This window comes from Schistocerca piceifrons, chromosome 4, assembly GCF_021461385.2.
Source record: "Schistocerca piceifrons isolate TAMUIC-IGC-003096 chromosome 4, iqSchPice1.1, whole genome shotgun sequence".
NCBI lineage: Eukaryota > Metazoa > Arthropoda > Insecta > Orthoptera > Acrididae > Schistocerca > Schistocerca piceifrons.
In genome coordinates this window covers 634,133,054-634,150,665 of record NC_060141.1, presented here as the reverse complement: position 1 = coordinate 634,150,665, position 17,612 = coordinate 634,133,054, and the positions used below count along the sequence as shown (strand labels likewise).

The window sequence follows — 17,612 nt, the reverse complement described above, 5'->3', positions numbered from 1 at the left end:
TCTATTTGGGTAATATTTCCTGTGTTTATCCGAAGATATGGTTGTCTTCATATCTGCAGTTACTGGGCACTTTCTGGCTCAGTCTGAAAACTTCCTGATGATTTGAAGTACTACAGCACAATCGGTCAGCTGTGCTACAATGTCCAGATATTCACAGCTCTTCTATTTATTTGAACTCTTAAATTTTTCCCACTCTATCAGGTGGTATTCATATTTTCTTGCTATCTTTAATAATTCAGTATTATTTCATTCACAGTAACTGGAAGACAATGAAATTCTCTGTAGGTGGCATGCATCTGCATACCCACCTCAGAGTGCATAATTCCAGGGAACACATTACTTCACTTATGATGGATTATGATGTTTCACCCAACAATGCACACTGTCACAATGTACAAAAATAGACAGTTGCTGTGTAGGGTCCAGAGTTTGGCTTCAGCTGCCAGAGACTGTGGTCATGCGTGTGTGTGTGTGTGTGTGTGTGTGTGTGTGTGTGTGTGTGTGTTTACTTTCGATGAAAGCCTTGTTGGCCAAACACTCATTTTTCGACAGTCTTTACGTTGTGCCTATCTGCGACTTAGCGTCTCCGCTATATGACGAGTAGCAACTATCCTTTTCATAATACTTTTACAGTCCATCCTGGATTTTCCATTGTTTAACAATGATAGTAATTAACTAACAACACATGGTAAATTATTTATATGATAATGAGATATTTCTATCACTATCTTGATCCTAGATGCGATAAATTAATTTTTTGAACATTTGTGTTCGCATTCCAGCTGTAGCACTGAATGAAAAACACAGTTTGGATAACAGGATGCTGCAGGCTACAACCCTTAGTCAAAGGTTGTAGCATGGAGTAGACAACACAATTAAATTTTGCATCAGTATTTGCCAACATACACACAACATTCACATTTAACATAAACAGCATTCCTTTCTGTTTAAATAAAGTTAATATTTTTAAAATATTGAAACTGGTAACATGTTAAAGTCATGAGCTGCCTAGCTGTTGCCTCCAGAGAAAAAAAATGGGAAATTCAAATAAGATGATGTTGAATATAAGTAGACTAAAAAGAAGGTATGGGGAGAAAGTGGACTGTGAAGAATAAGAAAACTAAATATCAGATGACTGGACAAAATCACGTACATAATTGTACCCTTTATTTTATGCCTCTGATCTATTAAAGACACAAAATCAATAAATAAACCATGACAAGCATTAATAAATAAACATACCTGTAAAAATCACGAGCAGAAAATTTAAAAAATTCAGCAGTTTTGGATGTCACATTTATTACAGATTTCTTCACTCCAAACTGAAGAAGCTGTAAGGGAAAAAAAATGATCAAATTAGCAGCCTATATACACAAGACATCATAAAGAAAGCAATTTAAATCTGCTACAATATACAGACATTACTTATTTCACATATGCTTGTTTCATTCTGACAATGCACTCTTTCCAGTTATCTCCAGTATTACCGTTGGAGATGGCTAGCCAGTTGCAGGCTAGGCGGAGCAAATGTAGAACACTTCTTTGTTCGTAATCCTTAAACATACTTAGACAGACACACACAATATGGCTTGATTGCACAGTGGGTAAGTGGCAGACTTCATACTCAAAGCTCTAGTGTTTGATCCCCAGTCAGTCAGTCTAAGGATTTTATTTTTTATTATTTTTTTCTGACACTTTTTCCTTCTTTCCCCTATGGCAATGATTTTTTAATGTAAAAAATGCCAAACAGCATGATGGGAAAAAATTGCAATACCAAAAGATAATTAAAGTAATGAAATTGCAGACATACATCTGACTAGTCAACATATTTACGTGATTAGCATTGCAAGATCACAGGTTAATGCGAGCATGAGATAAGCCATTGCAAATGTGAAATGCTAGTACATTAGTAACCTGTATAACCACCAGAATGTTGAATACAAACATGCAAATGTGCTTGCATTCTGTTGTACACGTGCCTGTTATCGGTTTGTGGGACGGACTTCCAGGCTTGTTGCATCTGGACGGTCAGTAGAAACTTCCTTCTCATCCCGTACAGTAAGTCACCCCTGATCCGAAGTTCTGGGTGACTTTCCCAAAATCTACCTCTTTTTCCACACCTCTCCAGCCCTTTTCCTTCAGCCTTCCTCCTCCCCCTTCAACCCTTCTGCCTGAAGAAGGAGCCACTAGCTCAGAAAGGTTGCCAGTCACAACAGCCTTATGTGTGTGTTCTGCTTTCGCTTGGTGAGTAGATTTTTTATCTATCCAATTAAATAAAAACAGAGTCAGTTTTTATACCAAACTCACTATTATGAATAAGGAAATTTTATCCCCATGCATTTGACAGATCTGAGAGAATTTCTTTGTCTCTGTATTTCTAATTCCTCTGAAACACACGCAGAGGTAATAGTGTCAGAAGATTTTTATATTAAAATGTATCAATAGCTGATGACAAAAATAGAAGCTTCATCCACCTGTTTGAACATATTACACTTAATGTTAAACAAGAGCAAGTTAGAAATGCAAAGTGAAATGGTGCAGTCCCCCACCTCTGCCAAATCTATCACAGTAAATTATTACTGATCTTTCACTCAGCAGCTAATGTGTTGACCTCATATCAAACAATACAAAAAATAAAACATCTAACTGTTGAAATCACAGCATCCTCCCTCTTGATGAGAGGGGATGATGAGGTCTGGAGAAACAGGACACAGAGAAGTACATGGGAGGTCAGTGGTTTGGTTATTTAGTATAAAGATGTACTGGAAAAAAATTAGTTTCTTACAGGAAGAAGGAAGGAAGATTAGGGCTTAACATCCCATCACCAATGAGATCATTAGACACTTAGCAAAGTCTCATATGGGGAAGGAAATCGGCTGTGGCCTTTCATAGGAACCGTCCTGGCATTCACCCTAAGTGATTTAGGGAAATCATGATGAACCTAAATCAGGATGACTGGACAGAGATATGAACCGTCACACTTGTTGTTATGAGTTCCACGTCTTGAACAGGAAGGCAGTGAGGACAGAGGAAATGACATAAAGGGTTTTGAAGCCATGACAGGTCATAGATAATGGAAGATGGAATTTTAAAAAAGTAAAATAAGATTTAAAGAAATAAAAATAACTAACAACCAGCCTGTGTCATGAAGTGAGAGAGCAGAGAAGACAGTGTATGAAGTGTAAAGTACATCTACATGATTACTCTGCAATTCATATTTAAGTGCTTAGCAGAGGGTTCATCGAACCGCAATCATACTATCTCTCTACCATTCCACTCCCGAACAGCGCGCGGGAAAAACGAACATCTAAACCTTTCGGTTCGAGCTCTGATTTCTCTTATTTTATTTTGATGATCATTCCTACCTATGTAGGTTGGGCTCAACAAAATATTTTCGCATTCGGAAGAGAAAGTGGGTGACTGAAATGTTGTAAATAGATCTCGCCGCGACGAAAAAGTCTTTGCTTTAATGACTTCCATCCCAACTCGCATATCATATCTGCCACACTCTCTCCCCTATTACGTGATAATACAAAACGAGCTGCCCTTTTTTGCATCCTTTTGATGTCCTCCGTCAGTCCCACCTGGTAAGGATCCCACACCGCGCAGCAATATTCCAACAGAGGACAACCGAGTGTAGTGAAAGCTGTCTCTTTAGAGGACTTGTTGCATCTTCTAAGTGTCCTGCCAATGAAACGCAACATTTGGCTCGCCTTCCCCACAATATTATCTATGTGGTCTTTCCAACTGAAGTTGTTCGTAATTTTAACACCCAGGTACAGGGTGGCACAGGGAAATGGGAAATTTCGAAATAACGTCATTTCCATGAATAAATTCATAAAACTAGTAATTTATTAATGAAAGTGAATGTATTCAGTATGCCATTATTCAGTATGTCTTTACAATCAAAATGTCCAAAAGTGTCTCTTTACTTTTTAAAGATGACATCGGAAAGATGTTCTCCCATTCGGCATTCACACTCTAACAGCCTGTTATGAAAACTCTGGAATGCAGGGTGTAGCAAATCTTGGGGAATGGCAGTGATATCGTTTTCAATGTTCTCCTTCAGTTCATGGATTCCGCGATTGTCGCAGGACGTGTATGGTACACCTTGCCTTTAAGATATCCTCACAGGAAGAAGTCGCACACACTAAGATCAGGGTATCTCACAGGCCATGCAATGTCACCGTTACATGAAATAATGCGTCTTCCAAACAATTGACGAACTGCTGCCATCGATTGTCGAGCAGTGTGTGACGTGGCTCCGTCCTGCTGAAACCACATGTTTTCGATGTTAAGATTAAGCTCGTACAGTCTCGGTGTAAAGAATGTTTGAAGCATTTCAACATATCGAGCTGATGTTACTGTCACTGCACTACCATCCACACGTTCAAAAAAATAAGGGCCGATAACACCATGACATGATACAGCACACCATATTGTGACCTTGGCACTATGTAGTGGTCGCTGGTGAAACTCACAAGGATTGTCCTGTGCCCAATAACGAAAATTCTGTTTGTTCACGAATCCGTTCAGGTGGAAATGGGCTTCGTCTGATATCCATAAGTTACCAAGGAAATTCACGTCCTCGTTGATTTTAGCCAATATCTGGCTACTAAACTCCATACGTGATGCTGGGTCTCGTTCATGTAAGTGTTGCACAATCTGCAACTTATAGGGATGGAAGTCTAATTTGTGCAGTATTCTTTGTAAGCTTCGTCACTTAATCCCTAGCGAAGATGCATGCTGTCGAACGGAGCGGTGAGAGCTTCTCTCGATTGCAGCTCTAGCAGCTGCAATGTTATGTGGGGTACGTACCGTTGGAATGCCACCTGGAGGTTTCTTTTTCAAGGCAGATCCCGTTTCTTCAAAATTACGCACCCACGTTGTAATCTCATGCACAGATGGGACACGTCCATGATGTCCAAGCTGGTAATGCTGTCGAAATGTTCTCTGCGTGGCAGTCGCACTATCACTATTTTTGTAAAACGCTCTCACAGCTACTGCACGTTCCGCACCAGTCCAATTCTCCATGATTACTATATGGTAATGCGTTCACATCAATTGTGCAAAGTTTCAAACATCTGCCGGCGCTATAGTACTGCCAACTGTAATGTTCAAAATTTCCCATTCCCCTGCGCCACCCTGTACTTAGTTGAATTGACAGCCTTGAGAATTGTACTATTTATCGAGTAATTGAATTCCAACAGATTTCTTTTGGAACTCGTGTGGATCATCTCACACTTTTCGTTATTTAGCGTCAACTGCCACCTGCCACACCACACAGCAATCTTCTCTAAATCGCTTTGCAACTAATACTGGTCTTCGGATGACCTTACTAGATGGTAAATTACAGCATCATCTGCGAACAACCTAAGAGAACTGCTCGGATTGTCACCCAGGTCATTTATATAGATCACGAACAGCAGAGGTCCCAGGACGCTTCCCTGGGGAACACCTGATATCACTTCAGTTTTACTCGATGATTTGCCGTCTATTACTACGAACTGCGACCTTCTGACAGGAAATCACGAATCCAGTCGCACAACTGAGACGATACCCCATAGGCCCGCAGCTTGATTAGAAGTCGCTTGTGAGGAACGGTGTCAAAAGCTTTCCGGAAATCTAAAAATATGAAATCAACTTGAGATCCCCTGTCGATAGGGGCCATTACTTCGTGCGAATAAAGAGCTAGCTGCGTTGCACAAGAATGATGTTTTCTGAAACCATGCCGATTACGTATCAATAGATCGTTCCCTTCGAGGTGATTCATAATGTTTGAATACAGTATATGCTCCAAAACCCTACTGCAAACCGACGTCAATGATATAGGTCTGTAGTTCAGTGGATTACTCCTACTACCCTTCTTAAACACTGGCGTGACCTGCGCAATTTTCCAATCTGTAGGTACAGATCTATCGGTGAGTGAGCGATTGTATATGATTGCTAAGTAGGGAGCTATTGTATCAGCGTAATCTGAAAGGAACCTAATCAGTATACAATCTGGACCTGAAGACTTGCCCGTATCAAGCAATTTGAGTTGCTTCGCAACCGCTAAGGTATCTACTTCTAAGAAACTCATGGTAGCAGCTGTTCGTTTTTCAAATTCTGGAATATTCCATTCGTCTTCCCTGTTGAAGGAATTTCGGAAAACTGCGTTCAATAACTCTGCTTTAGCGGCACAGTCGTCGGTAACAGTACCATCGGTACTGCGCAGCGAAGGTATTGACTGCATCTTGCCGCTTGTGTACTTTACATATGACCAGAATTTCTTCGAATTTTCTACCAAATTTCGAGACAATGTTTCGTTGTGGAACCTATTAAAGGTATCTCGCATTGAAGTCCGTGCCAAATTTTGTGCGTCTGTAAATTTTAGCTAATCTTCCGGATTTAGCGTTCTTCTGAACTTCGCATGCTTTTTCCGTTGCCTCTGCAACAGCTTTCGGACCTGTTTTGTGTACCATGGGGGGTCAGTTCCATCTCTTACCAATTTATGAGGTATGAATCTCTCAATTGCTGTTGCTACTATATCTTTGAATTTGAGTCACATCTCGTCTACATTTGCATAGTCAGTTCGGAAGGAATGGAGATTGTCTCTTAGGAAGGCTTCTAGTCACACTTTATCCATTTTTTTAAATAAAATTATTTTGCGTTTGTTTCTGGCGGATTTGGAAGAAACGGTATTGAGCCTAGCTACAATGACCTTGTGATCACTAATCCCTGTATCAGTCATGATGCTCTCTATTATCTCTGGATTGTTTGTAGCTTAGAGGTCAAGTGTGTTTTTGCAACCACTTACAATTTGCATGGGTTTGTGGACCAACTGCTCGAAATAATTTTCAGAGAAAGCATTTAGGACAATCTTGGAAGATGTCTTCTGCCTACCACCGGTTTTGAACAAGTATTTTTGCCAACATATCGAGGGAAGGTTGAAGTCCCCACCAGCTATAACCGTATGCGTGGGGTATTTATTTGTTACGAGACGCAAATTTTCTCTGAACTGTTCAGCAACTATATCATCAGAGTCTGAGGGTCGGTAGAAGGAGCCAATTATTAACTTAGTTCGGCTGTTAATTATAACCTCCACCCATACCAATTCGCACGGAATATCTACTTCGACTTCACTACAAGATAAACCACTACTGACAGACACAAACACTCCACCACCAATTCTGCCTCATCTATCTTCCCTGAACACCGTCTGAGACTTCGTAAAAATTTCTGTAGAACTTATTTCAGGCTTTAGCCAGCTTTCTGTACCTGTAACGATTTCAGCTTCTGTGCTTTCTATTAGCGCTTGAAGCTCAGGGACTTTCCCAGCACAACTACAACAATTTACAACTACAATTCCGACTGTTCCTTGATCCAAGCACGTCCTGTATTTGCCTTGCACCCTTTGAGATTGCAGCCCACCCCGTACTTTCCCCAAGGCCTTCTAACCTAAAAAACCGCCCAGTCCACGCCGCACAGCCTCTGCTACCCGTGTAGCCGCCAGTTGAGTGTAGTGAACTCCTGACCTATTCAGCGGAACCCGAAACCCCACCACCCTATGACACAAGTCAAGGAATCTGAGACAATATTTGTAAGAAAGTAGTAGTCCAGTCAAAAAAAGTTTGGGACAAGTATGTTGGCATTAGATAAAAGGTGAGATGAGGCTATCTCCAATAGGAATGCCCAGCATCTAAATGTTGAGCATGTACTGAAGCATGACTGACTCGCTTGTTACATCATACAGGTCATCTGAATTACCCCACTTACTGCCATTTTAACACAACTATGGGAATGGGAACTGCCCCAAAAAATCCTTTCATCTTACAATGCATTAGGGGATTAATTTCCTCTGCAGTCTTCTAGGACATGTAGATTCAAATAAAAACTCAGATACAGAGAGAAACTATTCCTGGAACAAACATCTGTAGTAATAATAAATCTGTCGAACTATCTGTCTCTTTTTCTTTGAACAGGCTATTCTCCAAAACTACTACATGAATTTTTATTGAGTTTGCGCGAGTAATCTGAAAATAATTTGGCTCACCATATAGGTTTTATTTCATCAAAATCAGATCACAGAAAAATGATATCCATACATATTATAGAAATGTATGTATGTATGTATGTATGTTTCCACATCTCCTCCGAAACCACTGGACCGATTTAAAACTAACTTGATATTTGTATCACTTACTGTCTATAAAGAATTGGTGTGGGGGAAAGAACCACCTACATATCAAAGGGGTGGGCATGGGAGTGAAAAAGAAGAATAGGCCAGATTTTATTCATCCAATATATAAGAACAAGAGCACTTAGTGACTTGCAATAAACTTTACACATAATTACAAACCTTTACAATATTTTTTCTCATTGACTCCCCCCCCCCCCCCTTTTCACACACACACACACACACACACACACACACACACACACACACACACACACACACACACAAATGATGAAAGGAAAAATTGTATCTCTTACTATACTTTTACTGTTAATGCAGTAAAACTGCCTGACATTTTAATTTATTACTTTTTTACTAGTAACTGTATCTGTGACATTTTGCTGACATCGTTCACATATACCACTGAATGTACCTGCAAAGTTATATCACTGCACAACACACAATTCAGGACATGTGACATCATAGTCACTGAGATGCATGAAAAACTGCCACATCACGCATTAGATTTAAATTTATTATTACTAACCACTGAACCGATTTCAAAGAAATTTGGTAACAAGGTAGCTTGAACCATGAGGAAGAACATAGGCTACTTTAGAAAGTGTGCAGTACAAGATACTTACTGATTTGCATTATTATGCGAATTAGGGAAAAATATTTACTCTTTGACTATTGAACTAGTTCATATTTGTGGAAAAGCTTTTATTGGTTGATATGTGTTATGTGATATGATTTAAAGTAATGAATATAATGCTTATACAATCGTCAATGTGTTTAATCCATACTTCCACACTATTTCAATAGCGCGATGCGTAGATGTGTGCTCCTGCTCGTGCCCTCTGTACGCACGGCTCAGTAGCAACACGGCACATGCCGATGCATTGTGTGTTGGGACAGCTTGGCAGGGGGAAGAGCAGGGAGCACATCATGAGCTATGCTTTCCCAAACAAGCAGACACATGAGGGCACGTGATGTTATTACACACACAGTCACATAACAAAACTACTGATACACAAGTCCAGTCCATGTAGCAGCTATATGTTAAATAAATGGAATACATGTGACAAGTGCATATGCAGGCAAATTCGTGGGTAAAAATTTCCACCTGAACCTCTGGATTGATTTAGCCAAACTTGGTACACATATCCAGAATGAGATTTTCACTCTGCAGTGGAGTGTGCACTGATATGAAACTTCCTGGCAGATTAAAACTGTATGCCGAACCGAGTCTTGAACTCAGGACCTCTGCCTTTCGCGGGCAAGTGCTCTAGTGTCTGAGCTACCCAAGCACGACTCATGCCCAATCCAAACAGCTTCACATCTGCCAGTACCTTGTCTCCTACACATATTACTTATTATATGAAAATATATTTAAAAACAAAGATGATGTGACTTACCATATGAAAGCGCTGGCAGGTCGATAGAAACACAAACAGACACATACATACACACAAAATTCTAGCTTCCGCAACCAATGGTTGCTTCGTCAGGAAAGAGGGAAGGAGGGGGAAAGACGAAAGGATGTGGGTTTTAAGGGAGAGGGTAAGGAGTCATTCCAATCCCGGGAGCGGAAAGACTTACCTTAGGGGGAAAAAAGGACAGGTATACACTCGCACACACACACATATCCATCCGCACATACACAGACACAAGCAGACATTATATGAAAAGAAATACTGTGGGATTGAGGACCAGAAATTACAATTGGGGTGGGTGTGGTAATGTGGAGAGAGAATGGGAGGAAATGGACAGACAGAGAGAGGGCAAGGAAGAAATGGACAGAGAGAGTGGGAGGTGGAAAAGGATTGGGAAAGGAAAGAGGAGGAGATGAACATACACTCTCACTGGTGTCCACCTGCTGTAGAATCCTATAGTATATTCTGAGCAAAAACATAAAGATAATCTCAAATAGAATGACCTCTTCTTTGTCACCAGCATGGATTTCTGAAACAGTGTTCATGTGAAACCCAACTAATGCTTTTCTCACATGACATCCTGAAAGCCATGGATCAAGGCAATGAGGTGGATGTAGAATTTCTTGCTTTCTAAAAAAATCTGACTTGGAACCACATCAACAATTAATAATTAAAGTACGATTATATAGTGTAACAAACAAAATTTGTGATTATATGAGGATTTGTTGGCATGAATCATGCAGCATGTTACCTTGGATGCAGGATTATTGACAGAAGTAGAAGTCATTTTAGACATACTCCAGGAGGTATGTTGGGACCACTGTTGTTCATATTGTATATTGTGAAGAATGGAGCACGTGGACAAGAGCTCCTTCATTTATTCTGTTTTTGTGACATTACTGGATAGTCTCTGATGGTGTTAAAAAAGAAGAATCAAGAAGCCTTTGTTCTATTAGACAAGAAGTTCAGGTTTCTCTGCTTTAATGATGTACACAATTTATTCTTTCAGCAACTATTAATGTGTGTGACGTGACTTTTATTCAACTCCAGTAATGGTTGAGGGCCTGGAGATGCAAATAAAGAAAACAGAAATTGTGTCAGTGTCAATTAGTCAATCTAAAACTCGTATGTGTGGCAAGGACGAAATATTTGCCTACAATGGCTGATTATTTTTGTGTGATATGTTTGGAGAAAGTTAATTACCACTGAGCTGAGTTCATGAATCTTAAAGGAAAGAAAAAATGTTCACAAACTTCCAGGGTGCTTTCGCTGTACTAAAGCAAACATCATCTTTTAGGAACAGTAAGATGCTGGGTGAAATATACAGTGATTGTGGACAAAAATTGAGACTGACGAGGCAGAATCTGGCAATGGTGCATCTGATGCTGATATGGAGGCATATATGGCATATAAATGTAAGATACAAGCAGAAGCTGTAGTTTTTATACACGACAAGCAGCAAATACATACACAAAGTGAAGCAAATCCCAAAACAGTATGGGAGAAATTTCAAAAATTATATGCGCCAAAGGATAGTAAATTATGCACTGTGCAACTGAGACAGAAACTACATTTGCTAAAAATAGAGAATTTCAAAACAATGGAAAGTTATCTAGGACTGATAGAAAATCAAAACTGTTGTAGATCTGACGAACACTGGTGACAAAATTGAAGATGAATACTTAGCAATCACTATTATATGTGGACTTTAAGATGAGAGGGATACCATAGTTACAGTTTTGTGCAATTTGCGAGGCAATGGTTTTAAGTGTGTTACAGTTAAAAGGCATATGCTTGCTGAAGGTGCTAGACATCATGAATATAATGAAGATGAACAATGTGCAATGGCCTTTAAAGCTACAACCACAAATCAAAGGTACCGAAGAACAACACTTATGTAATAACGTGACAAAGGAAAGGAACATAGAAGGTTGAAAGAAGGAAGCAGGGTTGTGAAAGAGGGTTGGAAGATTATACAAATACTATTTCTAACTTCCCTCTACAATACCTAGGAGTAGGTTGGCCATTCCTTTTCCCAAAAGTCCCCTCCCCACTGTACTTCCCTGAAGCCTCTTTCTTTTCTTATTCTATCATTATTTTTATAGCTCCTTAGTAGGTCTTCTATTGCCTACTTTACTTCCATTACCTGCTTTATAAGGGTTTAACACAATACAAATTTTAATCAAATATCGTCAGATGGCCTGCACAAAGCTAGCTAAAATTCTCTTCTGCCTGGCTAGTGCTGTGGGACATTGCTCATTAATTCAGGTATGATCTTGTAATGGAAACACTCTACATGTTTCACTTTCAGGTCACGTTATAAATCTGTTTTGTTTTAGGAGTTTTAGCAATGCTAGGTACTGATAACAGAAACACGTAATTAACTTCAAACTCTGCAAACAGGAAGAGCAACCCTAAAAAGGAAAAAGAGAAAGACAAAAACATGTCATGGCAAAAGCAAGTCATATTTTGTAGCAAATATGAAAAAATGAGCAATAGTTATACAACTGCAAATTTTTATTCTCAAAACCTTTCTTGAATAAAATTTCCAAAGCAGCCTTCCCATGCCCCTCACATTTTACCATTTTTTTTTTCTTTCTACATAGGAGCCTTTCATACTAAAATCTGACAGACACAGATAATTCTGCTGAGTGTTGTTGGCTATTAAAGAGAAATCACTTTCAAAAACAGTAAAAAATAAAATAAGCAAATGAGTTCATAGTTAAGAAGTTCTTAAAAGCAGCATGTCTTACTTCTGATTCTGTAAATTGGGACGGAGCATTGCCACCAGAAAAGTCTCTCCACTTAACACACCGTTTCTGGCTTGTCATTCTTAGCTGCAACCAACTGCCTGGTGATGGGACGATAGACGCTTTGATCTTCGCAGCGGGTGATTCTCTGTCATTTTCAAGACCAGCACTTTCATTCAGATTTGTATTAGACTTGCAGTGCTTTTTGTGCATCTTGTTATCTTTAACAGAGCTGCATCTCTTCTGTCTCCCATTTATCTGTTCATGCAAGAAAGACGACACACTGAAGTACAAGTGACAGGCAAGCATTTTTATTACATAAAGAGTATCATATATACTTAGAGTGTATAATCAAAACTAAGTATAAGATTTAAGCATCATTTAGTATATCCACTTTCCTTACAAAGAAGAAACTTGTCAATTGAAAATATTATTATATTAGTTTCAAGTGCAGACAAAATGCTATATATTCTAGTTTGCGTGCAAAAAAAGGCCTTCGTATTACTGTCAAACACCACAAAACTCTGTGACTAATGAAGCCACATAAATAATGGACAACAGAAATGTTGACTCCTCTAGCATATTCCTTGCCCACTTTCCAACTGTGTTTTGTGTGTATCAGATCATACTGCTACCTGTGTCTACTCAGTTCTGATTTCCGTTCGCACCTTAGACAAATGTTTTCTGGCTACTTGCGGTATATTGTTTCAAACAGAGGCTTGGTTAGTTTGCATTTTTGAAGCATTAGGCTTAATTTATATCAACCTGGGGCAATGTGTGTGTATATTATCGATTCTCAGGAACCACAAAGGTGTCTTTGAATGTATACAATACACAGTGTTGAGACCACAACTCAAAAACGGCAATAAGTTCAGGATTTATGTATTCCACGCCCCATATACTCAACTACAAGCAGATGGACTGCAATTCAATCTGATGAAATGCAATTTTTTTGAATGTCCATCAAGAATCTTCTGTTCACTAGATTGATGACCACATAAAGCCCACCTTGCAGCATCTGCTGAAATCGACTGTCTGGCAAAACCTTAAAGAGTTGTGGTTGTTTGGGGAGGAGGTGCTTCATGTTCAGACAGAAGATTGAGTTTTCAGATCCTCTAATTACACTGCAGTAAAAGGAGCACAATTCAAATGGATTCCATAGTGCAATAGAGAGAAACACTAAACTATGGTCTTGGTATCACATCTCAACATAGCATTGGTGTGTCACTTTCATATCAAGATACTAATGGAACACTGCACCTTATCCCACTTGCATACAACATTCAGGACATTGCACCTATCAATTACTCAGAAATTGAAGAAAAGACCTTAGCTATTATTTATGTGATTCACACATATAAAATTTTATTCTACAGCTGCAAGCTCCAGACCTTTAAGTTTCTTTATCTCTTACAATAATCAAACTTGGTAATCATCCCAGACTAATTAAAAGCAACAAAAAATTACTCATATAACGGAACTGTACATGCTGCAGTCATCACAGACGACTACTGCAGCAGCAACACCACAGACAGACCAGCAATGCGGGTTGCCAACTCTGCTGCGAAGTCTGGTTGACGCAAGAGTGTTTACAAGCAAGTAGCACAGTTGACAACAAACACACAGGTGTGGCCAACGTCCGTCAGAGGGCATCAACCAGCAGCAGACGAAGGGGGCATGATGATCAATGAACTATTTCCCGGCAATCACGTGTGCAAATAGTCCTGGAAATATCTTTCTGCCTGTGGCTAGATAAGCTGGCGCCCTGCCATTCAGCAGGCAGTTCTCGACTCGCCAAGTGCAGGAAAGATAGGAATTAGTTGTTATTTGCTTGATCTGCAGAAGGGATCCTTATTATATTGGTTTTGAAGGGTGTGTTACTGTTGGTGGTTTATTTTAGTTTGCTTAATAGTAATAATAATAATAATAATAATAATAAAAGAGTTGGTTCTTGCTCTGTAGATTTAGCAATATACAACCAGTTGCAAGGGCAAGTTACATTTCCCATTTCCTAATGAGTCTTCTTATAAAGTTCACGACTCCAGTGACTAATTCAACAGTGTTGTTTAATAATGTTAAGTCTCTTTGTCCATCTACATACATTGCATTACATTTATTAACTGTAGCTCATTGTTATCTCTTAATGGTCAATATGAGTGCACTTTTCCTCACCAATAAAAAAAAATTAAAAAAATGTTATCTCTTTTTGGAGCAAGAGTGCCATTTGTTTGAGAAAAAAATTCAAGAGGTTTCAGTAGAGGCCACTGTTATACCCCATCCCCTCCTCCCCGTCCCAACCTTCTTTCAGCTGACTTCGATCTTCATTTACAGAAAGCAATCTGCTTACAGACTAATGAGGAATGAGGAGGAATGTTGCATGCCCCTAAGTAGTCCTCATTCTGACAACTCATGACATACAGAGCACAGACATGGACCTGTGTTACTCTCTTACACTAGGTCATGAAGTTCATCAAACACAGTTGGCACTACTTTCTTGAGCACAATCAACCCACACCAGAGCAAACATTTTGCCCTCCAAAAGCAACTAACTTCAGTACACAGACTCCTCTTCCTAAGCATGAAGATCACTAAGAGGTTGTTGCTATGATCTGCTTACATGTATTCCAGCTGATATTCACAGCAGGCACAGTGATAACTAGCCTGAAAGTTCTGGCCAGGCACCATCCTCACTGGCCGAACAGATGCCACACTGTATTAGTATTACTATTAATAATTTATTTTTTCAATTAGCATTCTGCAATGACGTTCAATTTGTCAGCCTAATACAAAGAAACAACGTAAGTGTTTAATAATGAGCGGAAGGGGCTGCAAATAGCTAAATGACCAGAAGGCACAACACTACTGTCACAGAAGGAGGTCACATAGAGACAGATACTGCCAATTTTTATGTGCTCTTTCGACACTCATTCGCTTGCTGTGGATGGTACATGGTTCCAATGCTGACTTGTCGGGCACTGAACTATATCTCCGACATTGACCATCGTAGCACAGCAGGCGTACATGATGGGGCAGTCACTCTGTATCCACTATCGCGTGAAATATCACATCCAAGTGACCATGCAAGATAGCTGTGCGCGCGCCTCCCAGCACCACCTGTCATGCACTATCTACATATGCGATCGCCACCTGGTGATCGCACTAAGTCTATTCTGATTTATTGCTCCACTCATTACGCTATCTAAAACTGTACTGTACCCGTCTTACTACATGGCGTACCAACCTGTTGATAACTTGTTCTACGAGATCATTAAATATACTTGCTCCGGACATGTTTTCACGTGTTTTTTGCTTATGCATCATGCACAACAGACAACCATGATGTGTGTGTTGATGGACATCATGCAAAAGCAATTTTTCCATTAGTAGTTAGAGGGACAGAAATATCAGAACACTTTGTTGTTCACAATGCTCTCCCAGCAGTTGGCTATGAATCTGCCACCATTCCTGCCTTACAATGAGATGGTAGAAAGTGGGAGGCATACGAGAAGGCCTCCAACAGCACTTTGTCACATTCCACATAATGCATCCAGCCATGGTCTTATCACTTTTTCTGTGTGGATATCACCCAGTACTTACCAACTTATGTGGAAACTGGTCCCTCTCACGAGACTGCCGCACCCGACCTTCAACGAAATGTGTGCTTTGTTAACCACTTACTTTCACCGATACTGCAACATCACTGCGTCGTGTGAGGAATTTTATCAGTCATACCACACATGGGTAGCAGAACTCAAGGGATTTAGTAGGAAATGCTGTTTTGTGACACAAGTAAATAAGTAATTGTATCGAGAGGGGGTGATTAGGGATGCGATCATCTGAGCGGATCTGGACAAGGAGGCGTGTCAGAAAGCTCTACAATTTTAGGATCTTAATTTGGGGAACATTTTAAAATGGGCCCAATCCTTCAGTTTCCCCACCCACAGGCTGTTGAGTGAGGTGGTATCTGTCGTGTCAGACACAGGAGAGGCATCCAGCTTTGTCAACACAGTGTATGCAGCAATAGTTGAGCATTTTAAAATGGGCCCAATCCTTCAGTTTCCCCACCCACAGGCTGTTGAGTGAGGTGGTATCTGTCGTGTCAGACACAGGAGAGGCATCCAGCTTTGTCAACACAGTGTATGCAGCAATAGTTGAGCATGTGCGCGCCCACCCACACACACACACACACACACACACACACACACACACACAGAGTCACACTTCAGCTTTGACTCATACACAAGGAAAGAAGTCTTGGCCCCACGCCCAGCACTTGTAACCACACACGTCGCACTTCAGCTTTGAGTCATAAACAAAGAAAGAAGTCTTGGCCCCACGCCCAGCGCTTGTTTCCGTCATGCCTGGACTGTTTCATAATACAAGTCACAGAAGAGTGCCCCAACAGGTGGGCAGAGTGCGAGGTATCCCAGAAGGGAGGACATCTCCTTTCGTCTGCCACTCTCTGGACAAAAAATATTCGCCTCAACAGGAGTTAATGGACATTAAGATGTTTTCATCAGAATCTCCCACCACTGTCTTGTCACCTAAGAAACTGTTCATCACTCCCAACTTGCACAATAAACAAGTTCAGCTACAGGTTGATACTGGTGCCTCTGTGTCCCCGTTAAACATTCAAATTTTTCTCCAACTGAGAGCACCGCCCCTTTAATCCACAACTCACAGCTTGGTGGGAAATAACAAACAAAACATTGTTCTCAAAGGACAAATCACAATCATGCCGACGTACAAAAATGCCGTACAACAAACATTTCACCTTCCTTCTTGTTCACAGCATGAATACAGAGAATCTATTCAGCCTTGCAGCTTTTTCAACTTTTGGATTTCGTCATCAATGAATTGGTCTACATGGTTCAGAGCAAATACAGTTTTAGGAATTGGAAACCAAAGTAAGAAGTTGTCTGCCATTTTCTCTGGATCTGGATAAAGCAACGAACTTTACAGTGCACATTACATTAAAGAAGTTGGTGCGTTTTTGCTTCCTCCATGCACAGCTCATGCCCCTCTCACTGTAGGATGCCACCCAGGAAGAACTAAATAGATTGACAACCTTGACCACCGCTGAAACTGTCTCAGCAATTGAATGGATGGTACCGTTGGTTATAGAAATAAAAAACTGTCAGGAAAACTGTGCTTGTGTGGATACTTTAAGCTTACTGTCAATTCCCAGACACTGATACATATCCTATTCCAAAACCAGACATGCTTTTCTCTGCAGTCAGCTGGAGGCTAGCATTTTTCAAAGGCTGA

At 40.2% G+C, this 17,612-nt stretch overlaps 1 protein-coding gene across 1 annotated transcript in view; it reads right to left on the bottom strand.

The window, feature by feature from the left end:
- LOC124796080 (breast cancer type 2 susceptibility protein-like) overlaps nt 1–17,612 on the bottom strand; it is a 173,362-nt gene that overhangs the window by 137,607 nt on the left and 18,143 nt on the right. The window contains exons 3-4 of the mRNA XM_047260165.1: nt 12,348–12,602; nt 1,243–1,331 (exon numbers count right to left, since the gene is read on the bottom strand). Of these exons, the coding sequence (XP_047116121.1) occupies nt 1,243–1,331; nt 12,348–12,602 (344 nt within the window). The remainder of the gene's footprint in view (nt 1–1,242; nt 1,332–12,347; nt 12,603–17,612) is intronic.